General features: G+C 41.6%; 1 protein-coding gene across 7 annotated transcripts in view; it reads left to right on the top strand.

Annotated features, from left to right (window-relative positions):
- The window catches only part of LOC125447489 (EVI5-like protein), a 291,619-nt gene that overhangs the window by 146,955 nt on the left and 129,937 nt on the right, over positions 1–14,727 (top strand). For all 7 annotated transcript variants that reach the window (XR_007246559.2, XM_048521914.1, XM_048521910.1 and 4 more), the window contains one exon: positions 9,525–9,578. Coding sequence is in view for 6 of the 7 variants with exons in the window: in XM_048521914.1 (XP_048377871.1) it covers positions 9,525–9,578 (54 nt within the window). In the remaining variant the exon portion in view is untranslated. The remainder of the gene's footprint in view (positions 1–9,524; positions 9,579–14,727) is intronic.

Below are 14,727 nucleotides of genomic sequence, written 5' to 3'. Positions count from 1 at the left end.
ATCAATACTTGCATCAGTTTTCATGATGAAATATGCCATTGGAACAGGCAAGTCAGAGGCAGCAGAATGGGTAGAACTTGGAACAATCAACATTGATAGGAAAAAGGTACTCAGCAAACTATTAGGTTTGAGGGCAGACAAGTCCCGTTGGCCTGATGGCTGAAGTTGTAGGGTATTGAAGGAAATAGCAGAAGAGATGGTGGATCCATTGGTTACAATATTCCAAAATTACCTGGACATGGGAAAGGTTCCAGTGGATTGGAAAAATGCTAATGTGATGCCCTTATTCAAAAAGAGAAGGAGAGAATCTGTGGGAAATTATAGACCAGTTATTTGACATCTGTTTTTGTAACAGTATTAGAATCAAGAAGAAAGAAAATTACAGCACAGGAACAAGCCCTCCACGCCTGCGCTGACCCAGATCCTCTACCTAAACCTGTCACCTATGTTCCAAGGATCTGTGTCCCTCCACCCCCTGCCCATTCATGTATCTGTCTAGATACATCTTAAATGGGGCTATCGTGCCCGCCTCTACCGCCTGCGCTGGCAACATGTTCCAGGCACCCACCACCCTCTGCATAAAGAAAATTCCATGCATATCTCGCTTAAACTTTTCCCCTCTCATCTTGAAATCGTGACCCCCAGTAGTCGAGTCTCCCACTCTGGGGGGAGATGGCTTCTTACTATCCATCCTGTCTATACATCTCATGATTTTTGTAGACCTCAATCAGGTCCCCCCTCAACCTCAGTCTTTGTAATGTAAATAATCTTAATCTACTCAACCTCTCAATTATCAAGGAAGCAATATCAGGACATTTGGAATGTCAAAATACAATTCATAAGAGTCAGCATGGTCTCATGAGGGGCTAGTTATATTTAGCAAATTAGTCAGAGTTCTATAAAGATGTAACAAGGAAAGTGGATAATGTGCATCCTATAGACATCATGCATCTGGACTTCCAGAAGGCATTTAATAAGGTGCCATACAAAAGGTTAATTCACAAGGTTGTATTGTATGGGATTAGCGGTAATTTAGTTTGGATAGGTGACTAGCTGATGGACAGAAGACAGTAGAGATATGTGGATTTTTTTTTCTAGATGGCAACAAGTATTTAGTGTGGTGCTGCAGGGTTCGGTCCTTGGGACTTTAGCTATTTAGAATCTTCATTAATGACTTGGATAGAAGGCTATAGCCAAATTTGCAGATGACACAAAAATAGGTGGGACAGTTAATTGCAATGATGAAATAAGAACCTTACAAATGGGTACAGATAGGTTAGGAGTGGTTCAAAATGTGGCAGATGGAGTTTAACACGGATAAGTGTAAAGTTGTGCATTTTGGTGGAAAAACAGGAAGGCAACCTACTGTCTAAATGAGGAGACACTTTGGGGGATCTGGGCATCCTCATTAATGAGTCGCAGAAAACTAGCATGCAGGTACAGCAGGTAATAAAATGAATGAAATGTTGGCTTTATAGCTAAATAAATAGAATATTAAGGTAAGGAAATATTGTTGCAACTATACAAGGCGTTGGTGAGACCGCACCTGGAGTATTGTGCACAGTTTTGGTCGCTTTTTTTGTGGAAAAAGATGTACTGGCATTGGAGACAGTTCAGAGGACGTTTAGTAGATTGTTCCCGAAGAAGAGTTTGTCATATGAAGAGAGATTGATCAGTTTATGTCATTACTCCCTGGAATTTAGAGGAATGGCGGGGCGATCATATTGAGTCCTTTAAGATCATAAAAGGTATAGATAAAATAGACATGGATTAGATGCTTCCTCTTGTGGGACATTCTAGGATAAGAGGTCATCGCCTTAGGATAAGGGATAGCAAATTTAAAACAGTTGAGGAGAAACTACTTCTCACAACGGGAATTGTGAATCTGTGGAATTGGCTACTTCAAGTATGGTGGATGCTGGGACAGTGAGTAAATTTAAGGAGGAGTTACAGATTTTTAATTGGTAATGGGTTGAAAGATTATGGGGAGAAGGCAGGAGAATGAAGGTGAGGAGGATATCAACCATAATTGAATCGCAGTGCAGATTTTGATGGGTCACATGGCCAAATTCTGCCTGTATATCTTATGAACTTATGGTAAGAGTATACTGCAAGGGGAAATAACCTTAAAATCAGAGGCAGGCTAGCCATGTAGGAGAAAAATCTGAATAAAAACGAAAAGAACTGTGGATGCTGTAAATCAGGAACAAAAACAAAGTTGCTGGAAAAGCTCGGTGGGTCTGGCAGCATCCGTGGAGGAGAAAACAGTTAATGTTTTGGATCCAATGACCCTTCCTGAAAAATCAGTGGGTTTTTCATGCAAAGTGTGGTAGAAAGATCACCATCACCACAATATGATTGATGGATGATATGTCATGATAATATTACTGGACTAGTTATCAGTATTACATTAAAGCAGTCCATGTTAAAATGTAACAACATCTGGATAATATCCAGGTTTGGGCTGGTAAGTGGCAGGTAACATTAGCATCTCACAAATACCATCACTGACCATCAAAAGAGACAATCTAACTACCGCCCCTTGATATTCAATGGTTACTGTTACTGAATCGTTCACTACCAACATCCTAGTGGTTAGCATTGACCAGAAACTTGACTGGACTCACCACATAAACACACCAGCTACAAGAGCAATTCAGAGTCTAAGAATACTGCAGCAAGTAACTCTACTTGATTTCCCCAAAGCCTGTCTGCCATCCAGAAGGCACAAATCAGATGTGAGTTGGAATACACCTCACTTGCCTGGATGCATACAGCTCAATTAACACTCAAGCTTGATATCATCTTGAACAAAGCAACCTACTTAATAGGCATCACATCCACTCTCTCCAGCACTACAATCAGTAGCAGCAGTATGTACTATCTAAAAGATGCATTGCAGAAACGACAAGGGCAGCAGATACATGGGAACACCACCACTTGCAAGCACCCCTACATGTCACTCACCATCTTGACTTGGAAATATTTTGCAGTTCCTTCACCGTTGCTGGGTCAAACGCTGGAACTCCTTACTGAAAGGCATTGTGGGTCTACCTACAGCATGTGGACAGCAACAGTTCAAAAAGCAGCTCACCACCAACTTCTCATGGGCACCTAGGGATTGGCAATAAATGTTGGCCAGCAGTGAATCCCATGTTCCGTCAGTGAATTTTTAAAAAAATTGCAAGATTAATACCGAGGCCTTCGTTCAGGTCCAATGATGGCAGATAGTGGAATTTAAATTCAGTTAATAAATCTAGAATATTAAAAACCTGTCCCAGTAAGGGTAACATGGCAACGATTGTTGTAACTATCCATCTGGTTTGCTGATAGAATAAATTACAGTACCACAGGAACAGGCCCCTCAGCTCACCAAGCTTATGCTGATACATTATGCCTTTCTCAGGACAAAATGCCCTTTTCAGGAAGGAAATCCACTGCTTTCGCCCAGTTTGGCTTACATGTAATTCCATACCCATAGCGACACAATCGACTCAGTCTTCCGACATGTTCTAATAGGTCACTTATGCAAGGGCAATTAGAGATGTGCATCAAATATTCGCCTTGCCAGCTGTGCCCACATCTCATGAAAGAATAAAAGGAAAAGAATGTTCAATTAATAATTTTAAATATGAGGTTCTTGCATTTGGTGTGCCAAAACTGCCAAAATACTCAAGGAGTTGAAAGCAGAGAGAAAATACATACAATAGTGGTCAGCTGAGAAGAGAGTGCCATATAAATTAATGGGACTAAAGGCTGATACATCCTCTGGAGCTGAAGGGCTGCATCCTAGAATTAGGTTCTTTTGTCATGTGTACTCAAGTACAGGGATACAAGAGTACAGTGAAAAGTTTATAATGTTGCCATTCATGTTGCCACCTTAGGCTCAAGGTATAATAAACAAAGTAGCTGTGGAAATAATGGATGCACTGGCAGTAATCTTCCAACAATACCTGGGTTCTAAAAAAATTACTGGAAGATGTGGAAACTGTCAATGTAACACCTTAATTTAGAAAGGAGAGATGATGAAAACTAGGTAACCAGAGGCAAGTTAGCTTAACCTCTGCAACTGAGAAAATGCTACAGTCTTTTACAGAAGAATTTAGAAATACATAATATCGTCAAGCTGAGTCGGCCTGGATTTGTGAAGAGGAAATTGTGCATGACAAAATTACTAGCAGGTTTAAAGTTTTGGCAAAGACCTGTAGCTCAGGTTGTGGGTGAGGTTGTTGACTTGCTCACTGAGCTGGCTTGTTCTCATTCAGACGTTTCATCACCGTGCTAGGTGACATCATCAGTGGAGCCTCCGATAAAGCGGTGTAATTGTACTCTGCTCGGAATTTATGTTGTCCGGCCCGTTATGGTGAGTATCGTCATTTCCGGTTTTGATCTGTATGGGTTTGTATATGGGGTCCAATTCTATATATTTGTTGATTGCATTGCGATTGGAGAACTGTGTCTCTACGAATTCCCGTATGTGTCTATGTTTGGCTTGGGCTACTATGATTACTTTGCCCCAGTTAAACTGATGGCCTTCGTTATAGGAGTATACTGATATTAAGGAGAGTTCGTCATGCCATTTTGCTGCTGGTTGATGTTCATGTATTCTGATGGCTATTTTCCTTCCTGTCTGTCTGATGTAATGTTTATGGCAATTGTTGCATGGTATTTTGTAAACCATATTGGTTTTTTATATTGTGGGAATGGATCTTTTAACCCTTGTAAGTATTTGTTTGTAGAGTTGCTGTGGGTGTGTGGGGTACCATGATTCCTAGTGGTCTTAGGGGTCTTGTTGTCATGTGTACTCAAATACAGGAGTATGGTGAAAAGTTTACAATGTTGCCATTCATGGAGCCATCTTAGTTACAAGGTATAATAAATAAAGCAGCTGCAAAAATAATGGATGCACTAGTAGTAATCTTCCAACAATACTTAGGTTCTAAAAATTTTGATATAGGGCAGTGTGGCCATTGTGTCCTCCTATTGTCTGTTCAGTAGACATCCTGCAGATGAAGTTGCGGGGATATCCATTAATACCGAGGATTTTGTACAGGTGCTCTTCCTCTTTGCTGCGTAGTTCTGGAGTGTTGCAGTGTGTCCTGGCCCATTTAAATGCAGTCCTAATGCAGCTTTGTTTGTGGACGTTGGGATGGTTGCTGTGGAAGTTGAGGATTTGATCAGTGTGGGTTGCTTTTCTGCAAACTGAGGTTTGGAACTCCCCGTAGGTCATACTTTAACATCCAGAAATGGAAGTTGGTTGTTTTCTTCTCCCCTTGTGATATAATCCCTATGAGTATGCTGTTGATAAGGTGCTGCGTCTCTTCTAATTTGTTGCATTTAATAATGACAAATGTGTCATCTACATACTGGACCCACAGTTTAGATTAAATGCGGGGGAGGGTGGTCTGTTCTAGTCTTTACATGATTGCTTCTGTAATGAGTCCTGAGATGGGTGACTCCATTGGTGTACCATTGATCTGTTTGTATATCTGACCATTAAAGAGGAAGTGTGTGGTGAGACAGAGATCTAGTAGTTTAGGTATGCTGTCCTTGCTGATGGAGCTGCTGATCTGTGTTGCTGCTTCCTCTAGTGTGGCAACTTTGGCTAATGTTGATTGATGTGAATAAAGCTGTGACGTCAAAGGATACCATAATCTCGTCGCTGATTTTTATGTTATTGAGGGCATTGAGGAAATCTTGGGTTGGAATGGGGTGATCTGTCAAATAGGTGCTTCAGTCTCAGTTGTTGGTCTTTGTCCAGTTTGTATGAAGCTGTGCCTGGTAAGGAAACAATAGATGAGGGGAAAAGGAAACAATTTATTGTGAGGGGAATGAGATAGTAGGAACTGCCGATGCTGGAGAATCTGAGATAACACGGTTATCTCAGATCTGGGGGGAATGTCTGGTTTGTGTACTTTAGGAAACCCATAAAAGTGCAGAATGTTCATGCCTTCTGGTTTCATGCTCATGTGGTTCATCTTGGTTGTCTGCCCTGCATCCTTTCGTCTCTTCAGTGTCTGGGTGACCCTGTTACCTAGCTGCAGTGTTGTGTCTATCGCCACCTACTGGTAGGTGGTTTTATCGGCAAATAATGCCTGTGCTTTAACATAGCTCTCGTTTTTTTTAAATGATGGTCATGTGCCCTTTGTCTGCTGGTAGGATTATAACGTTCTTGTCTATCTTGAGTATCGTCAACTCATCTTAGCTGTGTGTTTAGGTTACCCCCTTTGTCCTGTGTTGTGTGGGGATTATAGTTTGTTGGATGGCTTTTTGTTTCATCCGTGAGCCTTTTAATGTCATATGTTTGTGATATACGTAAATGATTTGGAGGAAGATATAGGTGGTCTGATTAACAAGTTTGCAGATGACACCAAGATTGGTGGAGTAGCAGAAAGTGTAGGGAACTGTCAGAGATTACAGCAGAATATAGATAGTTTGGAAAGTGGGCAGATAAATGGCAGATGGAGTTCAATCCAGGCAAATGTGAGGTGATGCATTTTCGAAGATCTAATTCAAGAGCGAACTATACAGTAAATGAAAAAGTCCTGAGGATAATTGATGTATAGAGAGATCTGGGTGTTCAGGTCCATTGTTCCTTGAAGGTGGCAACACAGGTCAATAGGGTGGTCAAGAAGGCAAATGGCATGCTTTCCTTCATTGGATGGGATATTGAGTACAAGAGTTGGTAGGTTATGTTACAGTTGTGTAAGACTTTGGTTTGGCCACATTTGGAGTACTGTGTACAGTTCTGGTCGCCACACTACCAAAAGGATGTGGATGTTTTGGAGAGGGTGCAGAGGAGGTTCACCACGATGTTGCCTGGTACGGAGGGCACTAGCTATGAAGAAAGGTTGACTAGATTAGGATTATTTACATTAGAAAGATGGAGATTAAGGGGGACCTGATTTGAGGATTTCAGAATCATGAGGGGTATAGACAAGGTAGATAGTAAGAAGCTTTTTCTCAGAATGGGGGACTCAATTACTAGGGGTCATGAATTCAAAGTGATAGGAGGAAAGTTTATGGGAGATATGCGTGGAAAGTTCTGTACGGGGTGGGTAGTGGGTGCCTGGAACGTTTTGCCAGCGGAGGTGGTAGATGCAGATGCGTTGGTGTCTTTTAAGATGTATCTGGACAGGTACGTGGACAGGCGCGGAGCAGAGGGATACAGACCCTTAGAAAACAGATGACAGGTTTAGACAGAGGATATTGATCAGCGCAGGCTTAGAGGGCCGAAGGGCCTGTTGCTGTGCTGTAATTTCCTTTGTTCTTTCTTTCTTTGTCATCTCCAGGGTGGCCATGAAGTCTGTTCTCTTTGCATCTTTGTGGTTATAGTTCAGTCTGACAGCTTTCTCAGTTTCTGTGAATTGTCTGCCAAATAGGTTTCTTATCCATGTGTCCGGTTTGTTGTTGTCCTGGTCTTTGTGGTGGATGAGTTTGAGTTTCTCCTGTAGTTTGAGTCTATTCTTAGTTTTGGTTTTGTTTTGTTTGGTGATGGCCTGTTCTCGGGTTGTAGTTCACTGCTGGTCGATAGTGTTTAGGTACTGTGATTTTTGGTGCAAAATTTCTCGTTTATACCTGTGGAATTGGTTATGGGCATTATTAGTCATTGCTCGTAGCATTCTGCCCAGGTTCTGTTCAGCGATTTTTGTTTTGTTTTTTTAAATATGCGTATAGGTTGTTGAGTGGAGGTTTGTATTTCACACTCCGGGTTCCTGAGGCATTCGTGGAGAAATTGAAGTTGTTCGCAGGTAGAGCTTGATCAGTTGGCAAAGGTTTCCTGTTGTCAGGCAATTTTCAGTATGTTACGCTCCATGTGTTTCAAGTTTTGGCAAAGATCTGTAGCTCAGGTTGTGGGTGAGGTTGTAGACTCGCACACCGAGCTGACTTGTTCTTGTTCGGGCGTTTCATTGCCGTGCTAGGTGACATCATCAGTGGAGCCTCTGATGAAACAATGTTATTCTATTCCGCTTGAAAGTTATACTGTTTGGTGAGTAGTCTAATTTCCCATTTTGATCTGTATGATGTCACCTAGCATGGTGACAAAATGTCTGAATGAGAACAAGCCAGCTCGGCGAGCAAGTCAACAACCTTTTAACTAGAAGGTTTTGAGGAGGTAACAAGAAGAATAGTTCAGTTCACTCTGCATCCTGATCTTGATGACTAACATTGCCCCTTAATTGTAAAATTCTCTTCCTTGTCTTCAAATCCATCCGTGACATTGGACTTTCTCATCACTCCTTATCCTTTGGCCCTACAACCCTCTCAGACCTCTCCTCTCTGATTCTCCTTTCTGGCTCCCTTCATATTCCGGATATTGAATTTTCTCTCTTCCCCACTTCCTTCCCAGACCCCAAAAACTATCTGTGAAATCCTGCCAAGTTGTTGATGAGTACATTCTTCCTGTTAGAGTGTTACCTCAAGTAGATTGATGCAAATGAACATCTGCTATCTATCATTCTTTTAACTTTTCATGTCGATTTTTTATTTTTAAACAGTTGTGGGCTTTTTATCTAACCTTTGTGTACATTAATGTATTATCAGCCAACTTTCAGCATTATTCATCTTGTACAATATCCAAAGTCCTCCCATTACACTAGGTGTACCAGAACAGAACTTAGACATCTATTTTCTGCCCCTTAGTTATCTCCCTGTCAACATGCTATATTCCCTTTAATAGGCTGTTGGTTATGTTGAGATGATTTTTGTACCTAACTGCTCAATAATTTTAACGTAAGTATATTTGAGTTAAAATGTCATTGATGATCTACTGCTCAGTAAAATTCTTAATGTGGAGATACCACAGAAGTTTCAATATGGTCCATTTAAGTATGATCCAATGCTACATCTATAACAGCCTGATCAGCAATATATGAATTGGAGATGGGTATGACCAGACCAGCATGTGCTTATAATATATATCGTTTGGGATTCGCTTGTTGCTGATGTTTCATGATCTTGAATTAGTTTTGTTTTCAAGCAGACCAGAGGTTTGGGAGTGTTTTATTTCCCATGTGCATTTCCTAGCTCATGGCTCACCTGCAATGTTTTCTTGTGGTAAGTTACTAGGATGTCAAAACAGTGTTGTTAGTTGCCCCTGAGCATTTTCAGATCCCTTTTCCATGCCTGTTGCTACAGGACATCTTAAAGATCAGTCAGAAAGCACAACCTCTGTGAAATTCCATTCTAAGTTGCTAACACTTGTCTGTCTATTGCATGGTTGACATGGCCTTTGCTGGATGTATTGCAAGTTTCCCTGAGAGGGTATCTCTTATGTAAGATTGTCTGACACATCCTGTAAATGGAGGCAGTCAGGCAAAGGCCTTTTAAAAGCTCCCATTTGAAGTTTAGACATTCTTGATGCCTTTTGGAAGTAATAGAAATCATTGTACAGAAGTACAATGTGTTTGTGCTTTTCTGGACAAAGAGCATATGTAACTATTACTGCAGAGATATGTATACAGCAATCTCACTATTGGGTTTTGAGCCAGGACGCTTAACCTGATTTCCTTGTCGTTCCACAGAGACTCAGAACTGAAAATCGCCTCCTAAAGCAGCGGATTGAAACCCTCGAGAAGGTATGATATGTTTCTGCTATGGTTTGTAGGCCACTCTTTTGGATAGCTTGACTTTAATTGTCCTTGAGCTGCCCAATGCTGCCAGCAGCCTTCTATTCGCATGTAGAAAGAGAACTGAAGTTAATGTTCAAGATCAGCCTTTCATCAGATGGAAGGATTGTCAGTCTGCAACAATAATTGTCTTTCTCTCTCAGATGCGGCCTGACCTGAGTACTTCCAGCATTTCCTGTTTTTATTTCAGGTTTCCAATTGTATTTTATTTATGCTCTGCTCACTGCAGAAAGCATTACAAAATCTGAGTGTGTGTCCCTGTCTGTGTGTCCCTGTCTGTGTGTCCCTGTCTGTGTGTCCCTGTCTGTGTGTCCCTGTCTGTGTGTCCCTGTCTGTGTGTCCCTGTCTGTGTGTCCCTGTCTGTGTGTCCCTGTCTGTGTGTCCCTGTCTGTGTGTCCCTGTCTGTGTGTCCCTGTCTGTGTGTCCCTGTCCGTGTGTCCCTGTCCGTGTGTCCCTGTCCGTGTGTCCCTGTCCGTGTGTCCCTGTCCGTGTGTCCCTGTCCGTGTGTCCCTGTCCGTGTGTCCCTGTCCGTGTGTCCCTGTCCGTGTGTCCCTGTCCGTGTGTCCCTGTCCGTGTGTCCCTGTCCGTGTGTCCCTGTCCGTGTGTCCCTGTCCGTGTGTCCCTGCCCGTGTGTCCCTGCCCGTGTGTCCCTGCCCGTGTGTCCCTGCCCGTGTGTCCCTGCCCGTGTGTCCCTGCCCGTGTGTCCCTGCCCGTGTGTCCCTGCCCGTGTGTCCCTGCCCGTGTGTCCCTTGGATGGTGGAGCGTGATGTGGCAATTTTATTCTTTGCAAGATTAGTAGATAGTGTTTCTGAGTCATTGAGATATTCTTAATTCACCCTTTTTACTAGGCTCTGCAGGAGCTCATGCTTTGTAAGTTTGAATTTTGAGCAAGAGCATCACATTTGTGGAATATGGAATAAACACTTAATTTGGAACGTGATTTATGTAAACTTTAGTTAAACAGAGTAAACTAAACATTTCGTCTTCAGTTTCTTCTCTGAATGCCTCACTGTTGTGTAGTTGTAAAACCTGGTGTGTGAAGGGTACCGAAGGGCAAGGATGGGCAAATACATGTTGAAGCTCATGTACGTCATTCTCGGCAGATGTGACTATAGCTGAATAAAATCAAGAGCCAATAGAAGTGTAACTCTAAAAATATGAACAGAATATGAGAATTTAATGAAAAGTAATTTTTAGGCAAAATATTGATTTTTGATTTGATTAGATTAGATTCCCTACAGTGTGGGAACAGGCCCTTGGGCCCAACAAGTCCACACCGCCCCTTGAAGCATCCCAACCAGACCCATTCTCCCCCCCCCCGCCATAACCCACACCCCCCTGAACACTACGGGCAATTTAGCATGGCCAACCCACCTAGCCTGCACATGTTTGGACTGTGGGAGGAAACTGGAGCACCCAGAGGAAACCCACGCAGACACGGGGAAAATGTGCAAACTCCACACAGACAATTGCCCGAGGCTGGAATCAAACCTGGGTCCCTGGTGCTGTGAGGCTGCAGTGCTAACCACTGAGCCATCGTGCTGCCCTGGTTTCACTACAGTTAACACTACAGTTCTGGGCCCCTCTATGTAAGGGATAATGAAAGTTGTAGAGGGCATTCAGCACCATCTTACCAGAATAATGTGGGGATGAGAGGTTGTGATGAAGAAAGACTAGAGGTATAGGTACTTTTTTTTGCTGTGGAGCAGAGAAGATTTAATGGAGGTTTTATAAATTTGGTAGACAATTACGAGAACTTTTTAATACTTGCCTGTGAGAAAAGGTCATCAATTTAAAATTTAGGACAATGGCTGGGAAATGGCTTCTTTATACAGGATATATATTGAATGCTTTGGCACCATGTGGTTAAAATGGAGGCTATTGCACCTTTGGAGAGAAAATTGCTTGAAATTGAGCTGACCCAGACATGATGTGCTGAATGGCCGTCTGTGTTGTTGAATAAACTGACTTTGTTTATCAATTCTATGATGATGTAGATCTTGGTATAGAATTTTATTTTATTTGAACCTATTTTTCTAATTAACCTAATACCATGTTATTACACATTTCTGGAGCAGGTGAGACTTGAATCTGGGGCTTTCTAGTCCAAGGGAAGGGATACTACCACTGCTTCAAAGGAGGGCCAGGGTCTGGACATCTGGTCACACAAAAACTAGGAGCAGGTGTAGACCATTTAGCCAGTTGAGCCTGCTCTACCATTTGCTCCAGTCATGGCTAACTTTGTGTTTCAGTTTCACTTTTCTGCCTGATCCGTGTTTCGCTTGATTTCCTGAGAGGCCAACAATCTGTCTTGTTGCCAGTTTAAATATAATCAGTGATGGAGCACCCACACATCTATGGGGTCGAGAATTGCAAAGATTCACAAGACTTCGTGTGAACAAAATTCACCGAATCTCAGGCTTATTGAGTAAATCCTTTATGCTGAGACTGCCCATGTTCTTGATTTCCCCAGTAAGGAGAGACAACCTTTCCCATAATATTGAGTATTTCCATGTGATCTCTTGTCTGTCTTATAAAGTGTAAAGAAAATAAACACAATTTACTCAACCTGTAATCATGGGATAACCCCTTCATCCTGTGCACCAATCTCATGAACTTTTAGCTGCACCTGTCCCAATACAAGTGTACCCTTCCTTCAATGCGGATGGCAAAATTGTGCACACTGTTGAGGATTTCTTCTCAAAATGTGATTTTCTTTTTTAATGACCAAAGTGAATAACGTCAGAATTCCCCACATTATACTCCATCTGTTATCTCATTGCCATTCAATGAATGTTTTGATCCATATATCTTTTGCAGCCCTTTTTTGTGCTCTTCACAAATAGGTACATTTCCAACTAGTTTTCTGTTGTCAGCAGACTTGACTAAATTGCTATTTATCTCCCCTCCCAAATTATTAATGTAGATTGCGAATAGCTGAGGCTGCAGCTTTACAGCACTCCAAAAATTGCAGCCAGCCTATTTGAAAATGCCCTATTTATCTCTACTGTCAACTTCCTGGAAATTAACCAATCCCTCCATCCATGTTAATACATCACCTGCAACAGATGAGCTCTTCTCTTATGTATTAGCCCTTTGTGCTGTACCTTATCAAAATCTTTTGAAAAATCGAGTATTCTCCATCACAAAAAAAATGAACTCTGTGTGGAGAGAGAAACAGAGTTTGTTTCAAAAATCCAGTATGACTCCTCTTCAGATCCCTCCCTCTGCCCCCTGGTTTGTCTTTAACAATTAAGGTAGATAGATGCTCAGAACTCTGATTAATTTGTTATTTCATGTGAACACAGAAAATTTGGAGGGGTAAGACTGTTAGAGAGCAGAGGAGTTGGGGACTGGGGGGTTGTGATGGTAATCTGAACTTCTGACAAAAGGTATCAAAGATAATGGGAGCTGCAGATGCTGGAGGATCTGAGGTAACAAAGTGTGGAGCTGGATGAACACAGCAGGCCAAGCAGCATCTCGGGAGCACAAAAGCTGACGTTTCGGGCCTCGACCCTTCTGTGTTCGTTACTTCTGACGAAAGGTCACTGGATTCTGTCAGACCTGCTGTGTTTCTCCAACATGGTTTTTGTTATATTCATTACAACTTGGCATGTTTTAATCAAAGTTGGATAACCTATTGGCTTCTAAAACCCTCCCAATCCTTAGACTTATTATTCTTTGCAACCTTTACAAGCCTCTTCTTTCAATCTAATGTTAACCTTGACCATCTCAGTAAGTCACAGTTGGATCTTCTTTGCTGAGGTTTTGCTTTTCAGTGCAATGTATTTTTGTTGAAGATTGAGCTATTTCTTTAAATGTTTCCCACTGTTCGTTTGCTATTATACATTTTAGTCTATTTTCAAATCAACCCAAGTCAACCCTTCCTTATACCTTCAACAGGCTTTAGTTTTTTTTAGAATTAAAGTATATTGCTCTCACAGTTGAATTCTATTTATTTAATACTGCTATTTCTTGGGGAGACCCAGCACTACCTGACATTACTATTTAGTCCTACCTCATTGGACAAAACTAGATCTGAAATAGCTTTACCTGAAATAGTTTCACAATATAGCACTCCAAGAAATGCTGGGCTACCTTTGCCAATTTGATTGGCAGGTCTATGTGAAGGTTCAAGGGCACCCCAAAACAAAATTTATGCTGCTTTTCTTGCAGCTACAATAATTTTGATTAATCCTCTGTCTAGCACTCCATCTGCTGTTAGAGGTCTATAACCGTAATCCTGCCACCACTTTTTGACCCATTCTGTGATCCTGGTTGATCCTATTATCAAATTGTCTGTATCTTGAGGGTGACCATTGACCAGAAATTGAAGTGGACCAGCCATATAAATGTCATGGCTACAAGAGCCAGTCAGAGGCCAAGAATTCTGCATTGCCTAACTTTCCTGCTGTTCCTAATGCTTGACCACCATCTACTAAGGCCAAGCCATGTTTAGGGGAGATGATGGTGTAATAGCAATGTCACTAGATTAGTAACCAAAAACCCAACAATGTTCTGAGGAGGTGGGCTAGGCTTTAAACAGTGATCCTTTAGTTTTAGATTCTCCCATGAGAGAGAATATCTTCTCCACATTATAATCTGTGACGATCCCTCAGGATCATATGTTTCAATCAAGCTGCTGATTACTCTTCCGAACTCCAGTGGATGCAAGTGTAGCCCGTCCAACCTTTCTGGGACCAGGCTAATTTAGGATATCTGGTCAGCATGGGCAAGTTGGACTGAAGGCTCTGTTTTCAGGCTGTGCATCTCTCTCTTTAATTCTGTTAGACATCTTATTCCAGGTATTAGTTTAACAAAATGGCCTTTAAAGAATTATTACATGATTTGTAACATTTATATGTTTCTCCAAGGTGCAAAAACTCAAAATAAGGCCTCTCAACTGTAGCTAACTAACAAAGTTCAGGATTAAAGAAAAGGCCGATTAAAATTGCCAAAAGCTACAGTAATTCAGTGGATTGGTGTGTACAGAATAACGCATAGGTGAATCAAGAAATTGATGGAGAATGGAATTGAATGTAACCTAGCCAAAAATATATTTTTTAAATACTTCAAGTGCTTTTATAGGCACATAGAA

This window comes from Stegostoma tigrinum, chromosome 35 (genome assembly GCF_030684315.1).
Source record: "Stegostoma tigrinum isolate sSteTig4 chromosome 35, sSteTig4.hap1, whole genome shotgun sequence".
NCBI lineage: Eukaryota > Metazoa > Chordata > Chondrichthyes > Orectolobiformes > Stegostomatidae > Stegostoma > Stegostoma tigrinum.
Note: the sequence above shows the minus strand (reverse complement) of the source record. Positions and strands in the feature narration are given on the sequence as shown.